General features: G+C 41.2%; 1 protein-coding gene across 14 annotated transcripts in view; it reads left to right on the top strand.

Annotated features, from left to right (window-relative positions):
• LOC137374607 (fibronectin type III domain-containing protein 1-like) overlaps positions 1-16526 on the top strand; it is a 323625-nt gene that overhangs the window by 207808 nt on the left and 99291 nt on the right. For 13 of the 14 annotated variants that reach the window (XM_068040959.1, XM_068040964.1, XM_068040968.1 and 10 more), the window contains 4 exons: positions 3047-3187; positions 3894-4034; positions 11986-12105; positions 14852-14992. In XM_068040959.1, coding sequence (XP_067897060.1) covers positions 3047-3187; positions 3894-4034; positions 11986-12105; positions 14852-14992 — 543 coding nt within the window. The remainder of the gene's footprint in view (positions 1-3046; positions 3188-3893; positions 4035-11985; positions 12106-14851; positions 14993-16526) is intronic. The other variant, XM_068040972.1, reaches the window with a different exon arrangement.

Raw genomic sequence — 16526 nt, forward strand, 5'->3', positions numbered from 1 at the left:
CCCCAGCTGGCCATGAGGTGCTAACCTCTGACAATAGGAATGTATTCAGTTTAAACCTAGACTATGAGCTGCTGGTGACTGACTCTCCATATGTGTTCAACCCAATCACAGAATCTGAATCTGCTAAACTAGGAAAGAATGAAGTTACAGGTACTGTTATGACCAAGGAGGGAGGAGTGTACTGTTAATTCAGTCCCACTTCTCCACAGGTCACAACATATCAATACATTTTCTCACTTACCGAAACAACCAATTAGATACTCTATATTTACCCAGAATAAAGCACACTAACCAGATTTACTTAATAAACAACAAAATTATAGATTTATTATAAATGAAGTCCTAACCAATAATGAAGTAAATATATATGAAAATTGAAATATTAAAGCCCCTTATTTTTATCCTAGCCCTCACACACACTCAAATACACAACCGGTTAAACCGGGAAGAAAAGGGATTTTTGTTTATAGCTGTTTCAAAGAAATAGAAAGATTAAAAATAACTTAGACTGCAGAGAAGATATGGAAGTCCTTTGTTTTGGCAAGGTGTCCCAGAGTTGAATAGGCGGCTGCTACTAGGAATATTTCCAGGCGATGTTAATGAATAGTCTGTTTGGGTAGGTGTTCAAAGAAATACAACTACAGAAGGCTTCACAAAGGTCTTCCATCAGCAGGTGGGCAGCAACAAAGGTTTCAGTTCTCGCACATTCGATGCAAAGTTCTTTTAAAGATGCAAGGTTTCTGCAAACATTCAGGATTTCTTCAAACTATAGGAAGCTACAGTACAACTTGATATAGGATTAGCTTTTTAAGTGCAGGGGTTCTTCAAAGAGAGGTAACAGTTGTCTGGATTTTCTTCTGATCTCCTGGCAGGTCCATAAGCAAATTCCAACTGCCTCTTTTAGTCCAAAACACAGCTGGCTTTTAACAGTTCAAATGAAACTAAAAAACAGTTCAGCAACAATCCTGTGACTGCTATATATGGTGGTCTGTCATATCCTTGTAAACATCTATCCCTTCAGGTTAGAACATCCCTGCTGTGATAACGTAAAATCACATGCTTTCCAGTACTTGTTTAATTGTCATCCTTTTGTTGACCTTCCTGTTCAAAGAAACACCCACAAAGTTCAGCAATCTGCAAATGATTCAATGTCAGTGAAATCCTTTTCAGTTTTTAAAAAATAGATTCTCAAGTTTTAACAAAAAAAATGGAAACCTCGTAACAGTACTTCTAACAATATTTGTGACTTGATTGTGAACCTAGGAAGGGAGCAAATAATAGTAAGTGCATGTTGAGATTAGTGCTACAGTGACATCCAATTAGGACACATGTTGTAGATTCTATGTCACACTCTTACAGCTAATTGAGTTTCTTTTTTATTCATTTCATGTGATTTGGGCGTCGCTGGCAAGAACTATTGCATTATTCGGTTAACAGTTGCAGCGTGTTGGAATGCACTGCCTGAAAGGGTGGTAGATGCAATTTCAGTATGACCTTTTAAAAGTAAATGGATAAATACTTGAAGTGAAAAATTTGCAGGGCGATGGGGAAAGAGCAAGAGAATGGGTCTAATTGGATAGCTCCTTCAAAGAACATGCACAGGCATGATGGGCCCAATGGCCGCTTTTCATGCTGTCTGATTCCATGATTTGGACTCTATGCTTGGCAGTAAAGTATCTGTCAACAAATTATGGTTGTAAAGTTTATTGGATGGTAAATATCTTTTTTGTAGTGCAAACAGTTTTGGCCTCAATTTTAGCTTGCAGGTGCTGTTGTGAAGTCAAGAATCCCAGAAAAACAGGTTTCCTGAATGTCCTGCAGAATTTTACTACGCGGCTCCTTCAAGTCGGGTTCCCACTTGCAGGAAGCCTGATTGACTGACAGGTTGGAGGCCCTTTGGGTGGGATGTCTGCTTCACAAGGGGGGATCCTGTTAAACCAAGTAGGTGCATTTGGGGAGTTGGAGAGATTGTGGAGTGTTCTGGATCATGGGGGGAGGTGGGGTGGCCACGTTCTGGATTACTGGTTATAGGGGATTCTCTATTTGGGAGGTGGGGGATGGTGTTGGGCTCCTGCTTTTGGTGGGAGGGGGCAGGTTGCCTGGATCACAGTAAGGGATCCATTAGTGTTCTGGAGGGTCAAGATCACAGTAGGGCAGTGGTGGGGGGCAGAAACCGGTGATGGCCAGTGTGTCCTAACTGTGGGGAGAGTTCCAATAGTCGTCTAGGGGGTTCAAATTGTGGAGGTGTCCGATGGTGGTTAGGTGCAGAGCAGATGATGGTTGGGATGAGTATGATGGTGGTCGGGGGCAGTCTGATGATGGTCGACAAGGTCCGATGGTAGGGGCAGGGAAAGCACAGGCAGATCACAGGAATTGCTGGGGGTGGCATTTACTGGGTTGCTTGTTTGGTCAAGAGGAAACATTCCAGCTCCTTGGCCCACAAGAAGTTCTGTGAAGGCATTTACCTCATAGATTCAGACCTTTTCGCCACCATTCCCGAGCCCTAGGAAGCCAGTTAAAATAAATTAAATATAGAATGACTTATAATGAGGCTGCCTGCTTTCATTTTAATGTTCAAATAACCAACCTGTCTCTTGTAAGCAGATTGGTGACCGGCCCTTTATCTCACCTCCATTAACACTGTAAGTGGGTGGGTTGAGTTGTTGTTCGCTTTTTCGCATTTTAACCTCTGGCTCAACCCAAACCCATCTGTTTTTGGGAGTTAAGATTCAGATCCATGTTGCCACATGGAATGTCTGATATATCACTCCTGTATGATACTTTTTTGAATAATATTGAATTAATTAATCAATGCCCTATATTCTGTAGAGTATGGCATAGCCTGAAATGCATTGTTAGCTGCACAGTCTGTAGTAACATTGGAATCCATTTAAAGTTTTTCTAGTAAAAGAATAAGATCAAGTCTGGGACAGTGCTATCTTCAAATGATGTTCAGGAATACAGATATATTCATCAAAACAGTATAGGGATTATTTTCATGAGAGAGTAAGAATTTTGTATCTGGCTTCCTTCTTATTCCCTGCAGACCATGAGGTGCCAACCTCTGACTCTCGTAATGTGTTCAGTTTAATCTCAGACTATGAGCTGCCAGTCACTAACATCCCTAATGTGTTCAATCCAATCGCTGAATCTGAACCTGCAAAGATAGGAAAGAAAGAAGTTACAGGTACTTCTGACTATTTCTGCCTTGGGTGTGAACTGAAGAATGTAGTAAATAATAAATGCATGTTGAAGTTTGTGCTGAAGCAAGAGAATGTTCGGACACATGCTGTAGATGCTGTGCGACACTTTTATCGTTAATAGTGGTTTGTGTGTTTAATGTATTTGATAGTCAATACACTGTCTTGCATGCAATACATTCAGTCATGGCACAAATTATATGAAATGAAGATTCCACTGAATATCTCTTGGAATTAAGCATTTTGCTTGTCTTTGTCGCTTACTTGGTCAACATCCCTGTTTTATAAAGTTTAGAGACTGCCTGGCTATGAAGTGTCTGTCAAACTATTATGGCTATAGTTTTTGATGTTTTTGGATGATAATTAACTTTTACCTACTGGAAATATTTGCTGCATGGGGTGCCTGTTGTCACTTCACTCATACGAAACTTTTTGAAATAATATTGAATTAATTAGTCAGTAGATAATATGTAAAGGTTAGTATTGTCTGAAAAGTGTTATTGGTGGCACAAGGCATGGTTACTTGTGAATCCACTTCACATTATAATGAAAAAATATGGCTAATGGTGCTACATTGCTGCTTAGTACTGTTGTCCAGTAATACAAATGTATTCATCAACACAAGTCCAGTGCATTATTTCATGAGCAATTAAGAATTTTGTATCTCACTTCCTTCTTATTCCCCACCCCCAGAACATGAGGTGCCAACCTCTGCCAGTCCAAATGTGTTCAGTTCAATCCCAGACTATGAGCTGCCGGTCACTGACACTCTAAATGTGTTCAGTCCAATCCCAGAATCTGAACCTGCTAACATAGGAGACAAAGAAGTTACAGGTACTTCTGACAATATTTATGCCTTGGGTGTGAATTCAGGAATGGATTAAATATTTATATGCATGTTGAGGTTTGTGCTACCATGAGAGATAGTTAGGAGCCATGCTGTAAATGCTATGCCATGCTTTGGCGGTTTAATAAGTGTTCAGTTTACTTGTGTGTAAAATATTTTTGATAGTCATTAAAATGTCTTGCATGGAACCCATTCATGTGGTACTTCTGACTATTTAGGTCTTGAGTGTGAACTCAGGAATAGAATGAATACTTATGTGCATGTTGTGATGAGTGCTAAAGTGACAGAATGTTAGGACACATGCTGTAGCTACTATGACACACATTTACAGTTAAATGAGTATTCGGTTTTCTTGTGTGTAAAATGTATCTGATGGTCGGTACCCTGTATCATGGAATCCTTTCATAACTGTTGCACAACGTACATGAAATGAGCAATCCACTGCACGTATCCTGGAATTTATGCATTTTGCTTCTCTCAGTTGGGTTATTTGTTCAATACACCTGCTTCATATTTGGAGTCTCTGCTTGGCTGTAAAGTGTCTGTCAACCTATCATGACTATGTTATTGTGAAGATTATTGGGTGGTAATTAACTTTTACTTGTTAAAACAATGTTGCTGCATGGAATACCTGTTGTCACGTCACTCTTATATGAAACATTTTGAATAATATTGAATTAATTTACATGCTATGGGCTGGATTTTAAGAGCCGCCTGTCACTCTCGGCAGCGAGCTCAAAAAATGGCGGCCCGCATGCACGGGCCACACGCCAAAGAGCCGCTGTGATCTCCCACGCAGCGACTCATTTAAATAGCTGGGGCAGTCCGTCCCGTCCCCCCTCCCCTAATCGAGGGGAGGGGGTAGGCTGTCCCTCGCCGGCAATGGCATCAGCTGCCTATGCGCAAGCGCTGGCGCCATTTTTAAAGGGCCGACAGCCCTGCCAGCAAATTTGAATTTTAAGTGAAACCCCTCAAAATTTACAAAATAAATTTATAACACCCCTTTCCAACCCCTCCAATAAAAATTAAATTAGGTATTTGCCCTCCCCCCCCCCCCACCCCCCAAACACTTGCCTATTAAATCTGACCTTCCCCCCACCCCCGACTGCACAAAGTTTAAAGTTCACCCCTTCCCACCATCCTACACTCATTGCATTTATTTGACCCTGGCCTGGGTCACCATCACCAGCACTCATCACCTACCCCCTCCCCACCTCACCCACTCCCCAGCACCGGAAATCTTAACTCCCTACCCACCGTCCCCCACCCTCCCCACCAGTATCATGCCGACTTTCCCCAGACGGGGAATTGAAGGTGCGGGAATGCCAGCCGCTGCACTGAGGATTGCGGCAGGCCCGGAAGATTGTAAGTAAGTTCATTTAGTTCATTTAAATTTATTCATGCCATTGATTTAAATATTGAAATTGAGGTCTTGTCGCCCAGTGGCGGGGGGCCGCTATGGAGCCTCGCCACTGCTGGGAGGATTGAGTCAGGCCCTCCCAGCATCGGCCTCCGTGGCGGGCCTCTGCCGCAACTATCTTGGGGCACACCCCCCATGCACCCGCCCCCCCCGCCCGGCCACACAGCCCGATGTTATGGGCTTTGTAAAATACAGCCCTATGGGGGGAGTTTTATGGAGGTGACGGGGTCTCAGCCACTGGCTGGAGAGCCAGTGAGAGACCCACGTTGCCTCCTTGGTGGAAGGCCCGCCATATTATAAAGCACTCAGGCACTTGACAGGCCACCGGTGGGCCTTTCCCAGGAGAAAGACTCTGGGGACTGGAAGTTCCACCTGATGAAATTTGCTGGACAATCAGAGGCCAGCAGCTGTTTTGTTTGGCAGTGCCCCCGGTGAGGCAGTGGCTGCTGCCAGAATGGCACCCACTGGTGGCCCAGGATCATGTAGCAACCCAGGCCAGAGGTAAGTGATGGTGGGAGGGGTTTCAAGGGGTAGGGGCCATGGGGGAGGGGGATCACAGAATCATTATAGTGTAGAAGGAGGCCATTCGGCCCATCGTATCTGCACTGGCTCTCTGAAAGAACAATTCCCTCAGTTCCATTCCCCTGCCTTTTCTCCATAGCCCTGCACATTCATTCTTTTCACATAACTGACTAATTCCCTTTTGAATGCTTCAATTGAACCTGCCTCCACCACACTCTCAGGCAGCGCATTCCAGGCCTTAAATCTTTTTAAATCTGATCTAGCCACACCACACCACGCCGCCACCACCCCCCCCCGCACCCCCCCCCCCCCCCCACAACTGCACAAAGTTTAAAGTTCACCCCTTCCCACCATCCTACACTCATTGTGTTTATTTGATCCTGTTTTGCCACCTCCCCCCTTCCCCCCCACCTCACCCCCTCCCCCACCGTTGCGCAAAAAAGTTTTTCCTCATGTCTCTTTTGCTTCTCTTACCAAATACTTCAAATCTGTGATCTCTCATTTACGATCCTTTCATGAGTGGGAACTCTATCTACTCTGTCCAGACCGCTCATGATTTTGAATACCTCCATCAAATCATCTCTCAGCCTTATCTTCTCCAAGGAAAACAGTCCTAACTTCTCCAATCTATCTTCATAACTGAAATTCCTTATCCCTGGAACCATTCTCGTGAATCTTTTCCATACTCACTCCAATGCCCTCACGTCTTGCCTAAAGTTTGGGGCCCAGAACTGGACGTGACACTCTAGCTGAGGCCGAACTAGTGTCTTATACAAGTTCAACATAACTTCCTTGCTTTTGTACTCTATGCCCCTATTAATAAAGCCCAGGATACTGTATGCTTTATTAACCACACTTTCAGCCTGTCCTGCCACCTTCAATGACTTATGCACATATACACCTAGATCCCTCTGCTCCTGCACCCCCTTTAGAATTGTACCCTTTATTTTATATTGTCTCTCCATGTTCTTCCTACCAAAATGAATCACTTCACATTTCTCTGCATTGAACTTCATCTGCCACCTGTCTGCCCATTCCACCAACTTGTCTACGTCCTTTTGAAGTTCTACACTATCCTACCCACAGTTCACAATGCTTCCAAGTTTGGTATCATCTGCAAACTTTGAAATTGTGCCCTGTACACCAAGATCTAGGTCATTAATATATATCAGGAAAAGAAAGGATCCCAACACTGACCCCTGGGGCTCTCCAGCCCGAAAAACAGCAATTAACCACTACTGTTTGTTTCCTGCCACTCAGACAATTTTGTATCCATGTTGCTACCGTCCCTTTTATTCCATGAGCTACAAGTTTGCCCACAAGTCTGTTGTGTGGCATTGTATCAAACACCTTTTGAAAGTCCATGTACACTACATCAACAGCATTGCCCTCATCAATCTCCTCTGTTACCTCTTCAAAAAACTCCAACAAGTTAGTTAAATGTGATTTTTCCCTTAAGAAATCCATGCTGGCTTTCCTTAATTAACTTGCATTTGACCATGTGACTATTGATTTTGTCCCGAATTATTTTTTCTAGAAGTCTTCCCACCACCAAAGTTAAACTGACTGGCCTGTAGTTGCTGGGCTTATCTTTACACCCTTTTTTGAACAAGGTTGTAACATTTTCAATTCTCCAGTCCTCTGGCACCACCCCCAAGTCGACCGAAGACTGAAAAATTATGGCCAGTGCCTCTGCAATTTCTACCCTCACTTCCCTCAGTATCCTTGGATGCATCTCATCTGGTGCTGGGTCTTTTTCCACTTTAAGTACAAGCAACCTATGTAATACTTCCTCTTTATCAATTTTAAACTCTAGTGTCTGACTTACCTCCTCTTTCAACATTGCCTGGGTTGCATCTTCTTCCTTGGAAAGGACAGATGCAAAGTATTAATTTAATAGCTCAGCAAGTCCTCTCCCTCCATGTGTAAATCCCTTTTCTGGTCCCTAATCGGCCCCACTCCTTCTTTTACTACCCTTTTACTATTTATGTGCCTATAGAAAACTTTAATGCTAGCTGCCAGTCTCTTTTCATGCTCAATCTTTGCTTCTCTTATTTGCTTTTCCACTTCCCCTCTGGACCTTTTATATTCAGCCTGGTTCTCAATAGTATTTTCTACCTGGCATCTATCACTCTGTTTCTTCTTTAACTTAATCTCTACCTCTTTTGTCATCCAGGGAGCTCTGGATTTATTTTCCTTACCTTTCCCCTTTGAGGGAACATACCTTGATAGTGCCTGAAGTATCTCTTCTTTGAAGGTAGCCCATTGTTCATCTATCGGCTTTCCTGCCAGCTTTTGACTCCAATTTATTTGCCCCTCCATTCTTACCCCATTGAAGTTGACCTTCCTCCAGTTAATTAGTCCTGGATTGTTCTTTGTCCTTTTCCATTAGCCAGCCTAAACCTTATGATACAATGATCACTATCCCCGAAATGCTCTCCTACTGATACTTGATCCACTTCGCCCACCTCATTCCCAAGAACCAGGTATAGCAGTGCCTCCTTTCTTGTTGGACTAGCAACATATTGTTGTAGAAAATTTTCCTGAACGCACTCTAGGAACTCTTGCCCCTCACTGCCCTTTACACTACTACAGTCCCAGTCTATGTTTGGAAAGTTAAAGTCCCCCATTATAACTACCGTAAAATTTTTGCACCTCTCTGTAACTTACTTGCAAATTTGTTCCTTCATGACCTTCCCACTAGTTGGTGCCCCATAAACAACACCAAGCAATATAACCACACCTTTTTTGTTCCTTAGTTCTAGCTAAATTGATTCTGTTCTCGACCACTCTGGGACATCCTTTTTCTCCAGCACTGCAAAGCTCTCATTAATCAATACTGCCACCCCTTCCCGTTTTTTCCCTTTCCTATCTTTCCTGAGCACCTTGTATCCAGGAATATTTAACACCCAGTCCTGCCCTTCTTTATGCCAGGTCTCTGGTATAGCCACAACATCATATTTCCACATGGCAATCTGCACCTGTCCCTCACCAGTCTTATTAACCACACTCCATACATTCACATACATGCACATTAACCCTGATTCTGACTTTATTACTTTCTCCCTTACTCTGACCCCACTTAATAACTTACTATTCCCTACTCTCATGCAATCTATCTCCCCCAGAATTCTGTGCACCTTGGTATTCCTACCTCATACTTACTCCTGGTTCCCACACCCCTGACAAGTTACCAGTTTTGCTTCCCTCCAATCTGAGCTCCCTCTCAGGTTCCCATCCCACTGATGATTCAGTTTAAGCCTAGCAACAGCACTAGCAAATCTCTCTGCGAGGATATGTAGAGGGGTCAGCAGCAAAGGCTGGGGGGCGGGGGTGGGTGGTGGTTCTCAGTGCCCCCCCCCCCGCCCCTCCTGCGATGCCAGGTCCCTAAATCAGGCACTGAGTACCTTTGAGTAAGGGACCCTCCCCTGGGAGACCACAAGCAACCCGCACCAGTTTGCATGTTATGCTCTCTGCCCACTGCCGGTATTATTAAATGCTCCTTAAGGGCCTCAATTGGTAGCGGGGTGGGAAGGCTGCCACGGATTAGAGGCAGGAAGGTGGCAGGGCCCCCATCCGCCACCATCCCTCCTGATTAAATGCCCTCCACACCTCCAAACTTGCCATGGGGGACAGCATAAAATACCACACCACGAGCATATTTTACTGTTGTATGAAAAATATTATTATTTGGTTACATTGGAATCCATTTGATATCATATTGAAAGATGATGCAACAGTGTTACATTGATGCCCATTAATACTAATATACTCATCAAAACAACACAGGGATTATTTTCAGGAGAGATTAAGAATTTTGTATCTGGCTTCCTCCTTATCTGCCGCAGACCATGAGGTGCCAATCTCTGACACTCGTAATGTGTTCAGTTTAATCTCAGACTTTGAGCTGTCAGTCACTGATTCTCCATTTATATTCAATCCAATCCCAGAATCTCAACCTGCTGAGATAGAAAAGAATGAATTTCCAGGTACTTCTGACAATATTTGTGTCTTTGGTGTGAACTCAGGAATGGAATAAATAGTAATAAATGCATGTTGAGGTTTATACTAAAGTGACAGATAACTAGGACATAATCTGTAGATTCTATGGCACATTTTTACAGTTAACTGAATGTTCAGCTGTGTGTATAGCATATTTGATAGTCAATGCCTGTCCTTGCATGTAAACCACGCATAGTTGTTACACAAAGTAAATGAAATATGCAGTCTGCTGCATGTTTTCTGGAATTTTGCATTTTGCTTATCTCTGTTTGATTATTTGATCAACGTGCTTATTTCATGACGTTTTGGCACCACAATTCAAGAAGGTTGAAGAGAATGGAAAATAAATTTGTTAGAAAGGTAGCAGGAATGAGGACTTCTGTTTTGTGGAGAGAGTAGAGAAATTGGGTTGACTCGCCTTAGAGCAAAGCAAAATTAAGGGGCGAATGAATAGATATTTCAATATTCCAAGGGGTTTAGATAGAGGGAATAGGGAGAAACTGTTCCCACTGGCATTTAGGTGGTAACCAAAGGACACAGTTGTGTGGTAATTTGCAAAGGAACCAGAAGTGACATGAGGAGAATCTTTTTTTTTAACTTAGAGTTATTATGATCCAGAATGTACTGCCTGATAGGGTGGTGGATGCAGTTTCAATAGTAACTTTCAAAAGTGAGTTGGATAAATACTTGAAGGGAAAGAAATTATAGGGCAATGGGAAAAGAGCAGAGGAATGAGACTCACAGGATATATCTTTCAAAGAGCCGGCACAGGTATGATGGGCCAAATGGTCTGCTTCTGTGTTGTATAAATCCATGATTTAGACACTGCGCTTGGCTGTAAAGTGTCTATAAACCTATCATAGCTCCACTGCAATGACGTTTATTGGATGATAAATATCTTTTATGTAGTGGAAACAATGTTGCCCCATGGAGTGTCTGATTTATCAGTTATGCATGAAATATTTTGAATATTATTGAATTAGTCAATACATTATATTAATATTGTGTGAAAAGTATTATTAGTTGAACAATTCATGGTTACATTTGAATCCATTTAAAGTTATTGTAATGAAAGCATAACACCAATTATGCTACAGTGCTACATTATACTGATGTCCAATAACACAAATATATTCATCAATACAACACGGATTATTTTCATGAGAGATTAGGAATTTTGTATCTGGCTTCCTTCTTATCCCCACAGACTATGAGCTGCCAGTTATTGACACCCCTAATGTATTCAGTCAAATCCCAGAATCTGAACCTGCTAATATAGGAAAGAAAGAAATTACAGGTACTTCTGACAATATTTGTGCCTTGGGTGTGAACTCAGGAATGGATTAAATATTTATATGCACGTTGAGGTTTGTGCTACAGTGACAGATAGTTAGAACACATGCTGTAAATGCTATGCAACACTTTTACAGTTGAGTGAGTGTTCAGTTTACTTGTGTGTAAAGTGTATTTGATGGTCATTGTTCTGCCTTGCATGGAACCCATTTAGTGTTCTTGCACAAAGTATATGAAGTGAGCAACCCAGTGCACATTTCATGAAATTTAAGTATTTTTGCTTCTCTCTGTTCGATTATTTGATCTGCACATTAATCTTGTGATGTTTAAAGATTATGCTTGGCTGTATATTATCTGTCAATCTGTCAAGGCTATATTGTTGTGAAATTTATTGGTGGAAGCAATGTTGCTGCATGAAGTGTCTGATGTCATATCACTTTTATTTGCATTTTTTTGAATAATATTGAATTACTTATTTATACACAGAAAAATTTAGTATTTTATGAAATGTATTAGTGTGTGTGCCATATTTGGCTACATTTGAATCAATCAGTTTTGATTATAATGAAAGAATAAGATCAGTTCTGCAACTGTGTTACTTTGATGTCCAGTAATACAAATCTATTCATCAAAACAGCATGGGGATTATTTTCATGAGAAGTTAAAAATTTTGTAACTGGCTTCCTTCTTATCCCCTGCAGACCATGAGGTGCCAACCCCTGACACTGGTAATGTGTTCAGTTTAATCTCTGACTCTCCATATGTGTTCAGTCCAATCATAGAACCTGAACCTGTTAAGATGGGAAAGAATGAAGTTACAGGTACTTCTGACAATATTTGTGTCTTTGGTATGAACATAGGGATAGAGTAAATAATAAATGCATATTGAGGTTTGTGCTAAAGTGATAGATAGTTAGGACACATGCTGTAGATTTTATGCCACCCTTTTATAGTTAAATGAATGTTTGGTTTAGTTGTGTGTATAGTGTATTTAAATGATAGTCAATACACGGCCTTGAATGGCAGCCATACATAGTTGTTGTACAATGTACATGAAATGTAAAATCTATTGTATATCCCCCAGAATTGAAGCATCTTGCTTATGTTTGTTGGATTATTTGGTCAACGCCCTTAAGTTTAGGCATCATAAAGATTATCAAGGCCTTGGAGAGAGTGGAGAGTAGATTTGTTGGAAAGGTTGCAGGAATTGAGGACTTCAGTTTTATGGAGAGACTAGAGAAGCTGGGATAGTTCTTCAGTTCAAAATTCTGAGGGGTTTAGATAGAGTAAATAGGGAGAAACAGTTTCCGCTGGAATGTACATTAGTAACCACAGAACAGAGATGTCAGGTAATTTGTAAAAGAACCAGAGGCAACATGAAGAGTGGTTTTCCACATAGCACATAAATTGTTATGACCTGGAATGCATTATGTGAAAGGGTAGTAGATGTAGTTTTAATACTAGCTTTCAAAAGGGAATTTGATAAACTTTTTTCTGCGTGAAAAGTTGCAGTGCTATAGGGAAAGGGCGGGGGATTGAGACTAATTGGTTAACTCTCAAAGGAATGGACACTAGCATTATAGGCTGAATAGCCACCTTCCATGCTGTATTATTCCATGATTTTAGACACCATGCTTGGTTGGAAAGAGTCTGTCAACCTGTCATTGCTTTACTGCGGTGAAGTTTATTGGATGGTAAATATCTTTTACATCGTGGAAATATTGATTTATCACTTTTGTATGAAACTTTTAAAATATTATTGAATTAATTATTCAATAGATTACATTTTGTAGCGTTTAATATTGCATGGAAAGTCTTATTAGTTGCACAATTCATGGTTACATTTGAATCCATTTAATATTACAATGAAAGAATAAAACCAATGTACTACATTGTAATGATGTCTAGCGATACAAATGTATACATCAAAACAACTCGGGTGTTACTTCATGAGAGATTAAAAATTCGTATCTGGCTTCTTTCTTAACCCCTGCAAACCATGAGGTGTCAACCTCTAACACTCCCAATGTGTTCAGTTTAATCTCAGACTAGGAACTGCCAATCTCTGACACGCCTATGTGTTCAGTCAAATCTCAGAATCTGAACTCACTAGCGCAAGAAAGAAAGTTACAAGTATTTCTGACACTATTTGTGCCTTAAGTGTGAATTCAGGAATAGAATGAATACTTAGGTGCATGTTGCCATTAGCACGAAAGTGACAATGTTAGGACACAAGCTACAGCTGCTGTGCTACACTTTTAGAGTTAAATGAGTGTTCAGATTACATGTGTGTAAAATGTATTTGATAGTCAGTACACTGGCTTGCATGGACCCCATTTATTCCTGTTGCACAAAGTATATGAAATGAGCAATCCACTGTACATCTCCTGGAAATTAAGCATTTTGCTTCTCTCTGGATTATTTGGTCAACACGCTTGTTTCATGAAGTTTAGAGTCTGCCTTTGGCTGTAAAGTGTCCACCAACCTATCATGAGTATATTGTTATAAAGTTTAGTGGATGGTAATTAACTTTTTATATAGTGAAAGAAATGGCTGCAATCTTCCTAGCCCGTTGCCTTTGGAGGTGAAGGGCTGGGGGCAGAGGAAAGGTGGGATGTTTAGATAGTTGCACATTAGGTCAGTACCCTCACGCATTCCTGTCTCTGTGCACTTTTCCCTGAGGCGAGCTCCCAACGGCAGCAGCTAACTGCCCAGCAGAGGTGGGTAGCCAATTAGGGTGATTACAAGGGCAGTCAGCCAGTATTTATCCATTACAATAAGATCGCACAAATGGCAGATGAGAGGAGGCAGGTTCACAGCAGAAGGTTGCAGCCTCATAACTTTTTAAGACTTTTGAAGAGTTCACCAGCAGAAAATGGCAAGGCTGCTGTCTGCCCACATCACAGCTTTGCCATTCAGTGATATAATCATGGAGAGGGATGTCTCTGATGACCATGTGTAGTGAATGTTTCATCTGCTCCATGGACAGTAATGGCAGCTGCAGTCCCTTCCTACCACTCCAACAGTCTGACCCTCAGCAGGGCTCCTACTGTTCTCATATTGGGGGTTACTGGACTCCCATTGGAGTGGGTCGTGATGTTCTGTACTCGCACTGCCGAATCCACCCACTGTCCTTACTTGGACGGCGAAAGCATAGGCAGCCTCATAATCAACCACCTCCTAGAAGATTCCCCCTACTGGCCACCTCTCACCTGATCGGGCTCAGGACCCAGCAATGGTACCGACCCTCAATACCTTTCTATGTCCAGAAGATTCTGGCCAATGTTGCTGCATGGAGTGTCGGTTGTCATATCATAGTTATATGAATCCTTTTGAATAATATTTAATGAATTAATTTGTATATAATTTTGTATTGCCTGAAATGTATCATGTACGCTAGATTTAGTTACATTGTATTCTTTTTATTGTACTGAAAGCATAAGATCAATTCAGCAACAATGCTTCATTGATGTCCGGTAATAAAAATAGATTCGTCAAAACAACACAGGGATTATTTTCACAAGAGATTAAAATCTTTGTATTTGGCTTCCTTCTTATCCCCTACAGACCATGAGGTGCCAACCTCTGACACTCCTAACGTTGTCAGTTTAATTCCAGACAATGAGCTGCCAGTAACTGACTCTCCATATGTGTTCAATCCAATCCCAGGATCTGAACCTCCTAAAATAGGAAGGAATAAAGTTACAGGTACTTCCGACAATATTTGTGCCTAGGGTGTGAAGTCCGTAAATATTAAGTGCATGTTGAGATTTTTTGTGATACAGTGACAGATAGTTTGGACACATGCTATAGATGCTATGCAACACTCTTACAAGTAAATGAGTGTTTGTTTATTTTAAGTGTGCATAAAGCATTTTTGGTAGTCCTTGCATGGCCTTGAATAGAAACCATTCATCGTTGTTGCCCAAAGTGTATGAAAGGAACAATTCCTGCATATCGCCTGAAATTGACCCATTTTGCTCATTTCTGTTGGATTATTTGGTTAGCATGCTTATTTCATGAAGTTTGAACATAAGGCTTCAAGAGGGTTATCAAGGCCTTTAGAATAGATTTGTTAGAATTGTAGCAAGAATGAGGATTTCAGTTTTGTGGTGAGACTAGAGAAGCTGGCTGGCTCTCCTTAGAACAAAGAAGGTTAAAGAGACACTAAATACTTGTGTTTAAAATTCTAAAGGGTTTCAATAGAGTAAATAAGTGGCATGCGTATCAGTAACCAAGGGATACAAGGTAGTTTGCAAAACAACCATAGGCGACATGAGAATAATTATTTTTTATACAGTAAGTTATGATCGGGAATGCACTGCCTGAAAGGATGGTGAATGCAGTTTCAATAGTAACTAATAAAAGCGAATTGGATAAATATGTGAAGGGGAAAATTTGCAGGGCTATACGGAAATTACAAGGGAATGTGAGAAATTAAATCACTGTTTCAAAGATCTGACAAAAGGCATGATGGGCTGAAATGGCACATTCTGTGCTGTATGATCCCATGAGTTAAAACTGTGATTGGTGGTTTCGTGCCTCTCAACTTATGGCTGTATTGTTATGAAGCATATTAGATGAATTTTTTTTTACGTAGTGGAAAGAATGTTACATCAATCTTGTATGAAACGTTTTGAATAATATTGAATTAATTAGTCAAAACATTATGTTATAGAATCATAGAAACTTACAGCACAGAAGGAGGCCATTCAGCCTGTTATGCCTTTGCTCGCCCATTGAAAGAGCAATCATGTTTAGTACCACTTCAGTGCTTTTTGTCCGTAGCCCTGTAAGGTCCTTATCCTCAAGTACCTGTCCACCTCCCATTTAAAATTATTTAGAGAATCCGTTTCCACCACCTTTTCAGGTAGGGTGTTCCAGATCCTGACAACTCTGAATGAAAAAGATTTTCTTCTCATCCCCCCTCTAGATCTTTTGCCAATGATTTTGTATCTAAAACTGCTAGTTATTGGCCCACACACCAGAGGAAATCATTTTCCTCTATCTATTCTATCAAAACCACTCATCTTCAAAACTTCTCTTAGGTCACTTCTTTAACCTTCTCTGTTCCACACAGAACAGTGTTAACTTTTCCATCCTCTCCTCATTACTGAAGTCCCTCATCCCTGATAACATCCTGGTAAACCTTTCTAAGGCTTTTACAACTTTCCTGAAGTGACGTGCCCAGGATTGTCCACAGTTTTCCAGCTGAGGCCTAACTAATGATTTATAAAGTTCT

Source organism: Heterodontus francisci, chromosome 10 (assembly GCF_036365525.1).
Source record: "Heterodontus francisci isolate sHetFra1 chromosome 10, sHetFra1.hap1, whole genome shotgun sequence".
Classification (NCBI taxonomy): Eukaryota; Metazoa; Chordata; class Chondrichthyes; order Heterodontiformes; family Heterodontidae; genus Heterodontus; species Heterodontus francisci.